General features: G+C 30.9%; 1 protein-coding gene across 3 annotated transcripts; it reads left to right on the plus strand.

Annotated features, from left to right (window-relative positions):
* Nucleotides 1–672: 672 nt before the first annotated feature.
* LOC136080635 (uncharacterized) lies at nt 673–5265 on the plus strand. Of its 3 annotated transcripts, XR_010638568.1 has the most exons (7): nt 674–2355; nt 2509–2721; nt 2912–3926; nt 4158–4348; nt 4473–4733; nt 4842–4913; nt 5075–5265. XR_010638568.1 is itself a non-coding variant. In XM_065797539.1 (3 exons), the coding sequence occupies exons 1-3, from the start codon at nt 759–761 to the stop codon at nt 3907–3909; spliced, it is 2808 nt and encodes a 935-aa protein (XP_065653611.1). In that variant the 5' UTR covers nt 673–758; the 3' UTR covers nt 3910–4048. The 3 variants fall into 3 exon arrangements, 1 of the variants encoding a protein (XP_065653611.1); XR_010638569.1 differs by lacking the exon at nt 4158–4348 and having other exon boundaries at nt 673–2355; nt 5075–5257; XM_065797539.1 differs by lacking the exons at nt 4158–4348; nt 4473–4733; nt 4842–4913; nt 5075–5265 and having other exon boundaries at nt 673–2355; nt 2912–4048.
* Nucleotides 5266–5669: the final 404 nt, after the last annotated feature.

Genomic DNA, 5669 nt, shown 5'->3' on the forward strand with positions numbered 1-5669 from the left:
TACCAGTGGTTTTCATTCGTTTTTAAAATTTTGTTTCTGTTCCGGAGGTGCGTTAATATTGAAGGCATGTTGGTACATATTTAAAATTTTTAAGGCAACTGTATACATCTATTTTCTATGTGCCTGCCAAATTTCATCAAAAAATATTCATGACCACATGCCCTATTGTTCCGCGCAGTGGAGGTATGTATTTCCACTTCCGTTACATAGTGTTAGGGGGAGGGGCGGTTTTTGACAGTGGAGAATTCAGTATTTTTGATTTTTTTATTCATTATAATGATATATTTTATTAGAACTGTTATACAAACTTTATTTTTAATAGCCTTTTACTACTAAGGGTATTTGGGTTTTCTCTTTTTAAAATTGTTAAATGATGTACACAAAAACTAACAAGTATTAAGGTGGTTATATATTAATTTTTTTTTTGATAACTAACTCTTTTCACCCACCAAAATTAGTGCAAAGGCAAAATTCTGCCAAATAAAATTTAAATTGCTAAAATTAAAATTGTATAACACTATTTTACGATGATTCTGCATAAAATTCATTAAAAACATAAAACAGCATTTTCTCAGCTTTTTCCATACCCATAATTTACCATATAGCCACCTTAAGCTATATATGATATATAAAAATTATACGTATATTTAAAAAAATTTTTATAGATTAATGGCGATTTTTTAAATTATTTAATTATGATTAATAGCCGACCCAATTAAATAGTAGTATTATGATTGTTGAATTTAATTTAGTGCATCATGGGACCTCACAAGAAAACAAATCTTTTTTATGGTAAAGCTAAAACTTATTTAGCTTGTAATTTTCCAATACCAGCTCATTTAAATATTGGCTGTAGAAATGGACATGTACTGCATATATTTGCAACTAACAACGATTCATATAAAGTAACTGTAGAACTAATCGGTAAGTATTTTAACATCAAAATTTGTATAAGTCAGATTCAGCAACTAGTTAGAACATCGAAAGTCTTTGTAAACCATTTTTCACGAAATTCGAAACCATTTGTTGACATCTGCAACATGCTCTTTGCATACCAAATAACAACATCTGCTGTGGCACAAACATCGCAATCGAATGCAACCTCAATTGACTTTCCTACATGTTCTTCATTTTCTTCTCAACAAATCAGTGTTTCATCTGTATCAAATAGTGATCACTTATCTCCTTTATCTCGTCCTACTTTAAAAACCTCTTCTCATGAACCACTATCCAGTTTGAGAGCTGACCAGTTGAGTCCCAGAAAAAAGGTTATGAGAAAGAGATTAACCATTTTGGCAAACGAAATGGCAATTAAGAAGAGAAAGCATAAAGAGGATATTAAAGGTTTAAAAGATAAGACAAAGGCTAGAGCATACAGATTTAAATATCTAAATCAAGTTATTACTCGTAAGGAAAAGTTAATTTCTCAACTTAGAAAAAAATTAAAAGAAAAGTTTTTAAATTTACAGTTAAAAAAACTTCAAAATCATATTTTTTGTTTGAAACAACAGTTGACATCCACGCAAAGAAAATTTTCTTATCAAAAAGCAATGTTAAGCCATCAACTTGCTGAAAAAAATGCTGCAATTCTTGTACTGCAAAATGACATTCTGAATTTACAAGAAGAGTTGGAGGAAATTCAGCAAGTAACACAAAACACCAAAAATGAAAAATGCTACTCAGCAGATATTAGGAGACTTATATATGACATGCTTGTGTGCCAAGTTCCTACACAAAGTGTGCCATCTCTGCTCCGTAAAATTGGGGAACATACTGGCTATCGATTTAGTCAAATTCCACATCGTACAACTGTAGAACAAATGATGCGTGAGCTTGGTGTGCTTTCAGACTTACAGGCTGCTGAGATAGCATTTACAACAAAGGATCTGACACTTGGCTTTGATGCAACAACCCAGGAGGGTGTTCATGTAAATGCTGTGCACTTGACAACAGAATCAGTATGTATGGTTGTAGCTATTGATCAACTTCCTGGCGGTACAGCTTATGACTATCAGAGTCATATTACAAAGTCTATTGATAATCTCGCTAAGTTATATAGTGATTTCTATCAGCTCAAATATACTGACGTAAGAAGCACTATTATTGGGAACATAACAAATACAATGAGTGACAGAGTTGCAACAAACCATGCAACAATCGCAAAGTTAAACCTTGTTTGGCAGAAATCATTAAATGAACTAAACTGTCACCTTCACCCCTTAGACACAATGACCAGCTCTTGTAAGTCTTCACTTAAAGCATTAGAGACTTCAAAAGGGAAACTTTTTGGAAGAGACTGCATTGCAGCAAACATTGTTATACAGCTGAACAAACTTCGCTATAAGGATGCAAAAGGTACTCTAACTAATCTAAACCATTCTTTTACTTAAATATATTTAGTTTTCTGAATAAAATTTCGAGTTAAAATAAGATATTATAACTAGTGCATGTTTTTATTTCACATTCTTCTTGCAATTGCCAAAATGAGCTTTTTTATGATATTCATAGGTGATCCAAAAGGTTTTGTAACCTTTTTGGACCAACACGAGTTGCCCAGAGGATTGCTACCGCGCTATAGAGGCAACAGACTACATATGCTTTTTCACACATGTGGTATTTTGATCCATCATTATGCCATATTGAAGATATTTCTGTGTTCTGGCTTGGCGTTATGCGGAGGTCTGCGAAATAGTTTATTTCAAGACTTTACATCTGAAACAGGTATCTTTTTTCTTTTTTATACCTGTTCAGTTCATTTGATAAAGTGCTACACAATATTATAGGCTATAGAATTAACTACAAATATAGTTACAAATACAAATTACAAATAGACACTTGCAAGATTAACGGGGAGTAAAGACTATTATAAACAAAGATTATTCTTTGTTACTAATTAACTTTTTCACCTTAGGTATCCGTGAGTTGTGTGTTTTAGCTTTAATTGGAAAGCTACTTTCTGGTCCTTGGATGACAAAATTTTATATTGCACCAGGTACGGGACTTGACTACATATCTGGCATTCAGGTAGTAAAAGATGTTCGGAACACTCTTATTGAGAGCAGCAAGAATCCTTTATCTCTACTTAAACGAAAAACTGATTTCTTTGGTAATGATATTGAAGATGTAGTTTTTGATTCAATAATCAGCTTTTGCCCAGTAACTGATGAAATGAGTAAAGCATTAGCTGACTGCCTTAATGCAGTTATTAGCGTCATTGACAGGCAGTATAAGCGGCAATTTGAAATGAGTTCTAATGATCACCTTAAAGACCAGACTAAGTCAGCTAGGCTTCACAACATTGATTCAGAAGAACTTATGGGTATGTTTAGCGCTGCAAAGCACAAAGCTCCAAATGCCACTCTTTGTTTTCTTTCTTCAAAACTTCGTGCTTGCAAAAATAAAACAACTGCTCTGCTATGCAAAAAGCCAAATGATATTCAAAACAAGTTGATATTATGGGCTATCTCTAATGCCAGAAAAAAGCGGTTTACAAATATGCAATGTCATAATGACCTGAAGTTAGAATTGATAAAACGAATAGCAGATAAAATTCAGAAAAAAGAAAACAAAGAACGCAGAAATGTAGAAAAAATATTAAAAAATTGCATGCCTGATCAGGTAAAAGAAATGTTTCCTGACCTAGAAAATAATGAGGCCTCAGATATTGAAGAAATTCTTATTGGAGCTTCTATTGGAAGAAGTATTTGCCACATGTGGTTCGATAATGCCACTAACACCCAGGATGTATATTACGGCAGAATTGTTGGCATTAAAAAGAAAAAAAGTGATGTATATATAGTTTCTTATTGGAAACCAAAAGAGAATGAAGATGATGATGGTGTTGAGTATGATGTGAGCAAATATCAACTTTCTGCAGACATAATAAGTGGTGATATGGTGATAACATAATAGAAATGTGTAATAAGGTATATGTTATTTTAAATAATAGTATGTCTTATAAACTTGCATTAACAGATATTATTTACAGATAGTAGGTTAATCTTTGTTTTTTATAATAAATTTTACAGTGCCTAATGTATATCATATTCTCTACCCTCCCCTTTTTTTAAGATAATGAAAAGATTTATTATTATTTAATTTCTTTTTATGTATACATATATGTATATACATATATGTATATAGAAATGTAATTTTAGGTAGTCGGTTAGTTACCGATATCCAACAACCAGGGTTGACCTGGTTGCAACGAGCTATGGGAAACCAAAGCTCATTTACTATTTGACATAAGCAAATTGCCTGGCTCATGACAATTAATGTTAATCATAATGATGGCTATACATTGTTTCTACCCAGAAAGACAGACTTTTGCTTGCATGGATTGAGAGATGTAAGTGTTTAGTTACAATAAATCAGTACACTCTAGGCAAATGGCATATGCCATTACCAGATAGTTACACTAACACATAACTTTCTTTTCATTATAACTTATAATCAAATCTATTATATTTCAGGTTAAAAAGTATTGAAGGGTCTACTTCTATCGAATTTTCTGTTTGGTAATGGAAAATGTGTTGTGTATCAGGAGTTAAGTGATTTTGAGTTTTTTTTTAAGTTAGGAAATCATTCTTATCTTCTCTAATTTATAATGGGTTTTTCAGTTATTGTGCTAAATATCTAATATAATTTCTTTTATTGCAAGGTTTTAACTATGATGGCAGCTTGCTACTGTAGATGTTTATCTTAAAGACCTCAAGATTATATTTATTAATTCAGTAATAACAGTTACATGTTAATTTATTATACATTAGTTAATTGTTCGCCTTAATTTTTTTTTTTAATTTTATATATCTGATATATTTTATCTTATCTATCATTGCAAGGTTACGCAACATGATGAAAACCACACGATTGCTTCGATGGATGTTGATCTTTTTCATATCAAGATTAAACCGGTTCATATTTTTTTAGAGATTGATTATGTTTATTAATGCAATAATAACAGTTATATGTTTATTTATTATCCGCGCCATAAGGCATCCTTATTTATTATCCGCGACATAAAGCATCATAAATAGGTATGGCGATTTTAATTTAGGGGTTTACTTTATTTTAGATATCATTGGATGTGGTTTCCTTTGCGTACTAAAGAATCGATTCTTTCTAGCTATGGATGTCACAGTTTTGTTTGCTTCAAAAACTAGGCTTTCTTCAAAGCCACAATTCTGTTAAAAACATTATTAAGCAAAAAAGAAAATAATTATTATACTCTAAATTTTTTGTTAAAGAAGTATGTTTTTAAAAAAATTATTTTTATTTGTTGCGGTTTCTTGGAATTTATATATAGTTAGATAGATATAAGGACTACTGAAGAGAAAATGAAGGAGAGCCGTGGTGGACGTGTCCCCTTCTCCCCCATTGTTTAGATGGATATATTTTTGTAGGTTTTTAGTTGAACTATATGGTGTTTTATGATTATTTTTTTGTACTCCGGCCCCTACTGAAATATCACGCCATTTCCGATGTTATATATATATATATATATATATATATATATATATATATATATATATATATATATATATATATATATATATATATATATATATATATATATATATATATATATATATATATATATATATATATCTTTCATTGAAAATCATTAGTAACGATAAAAATAAGGCGAAAACGCTAAGGCTTTTAATGTA

This window comes from Hydra vulgaris, chromosome 05 (assembly GCF_038396675.1).
Source record: "Hydra vulgaris chromosome 05, alternate assembly HydraT2T_AEP".
Lineage (NCBI taxonomy): Eukaryota > Metazoa > Cnidaria > Hydrozoa > Anthoathecata > Hydridae > Hydra > Hydra vulgaris.

Excerpts from the sequence above, each read along its gene's own strand:
- LOC136080635 (XM_065797539.1), top strand. The coding sequence starts at position 759 with ATGGGACCTCACAAGAAAACAAATCTTTTTTATGGTAAAGCTAAAACT. Across the intron at positions 2,356-2,508 it reads TCGCTATAAGGATGCAAAAG|GTGATCCAAAAGGTTTTGTA; the intron begins GTACTCTAACTA and ends TGATATTCATAG. Across the intron at positions 2,722-2,911 it reads AGACTTTACATCTGAAACAG|GTATCCGTGAGTTGTGTGTT; the intron begins GTATCTTTTTTC and ends TTTTCACCTTAG.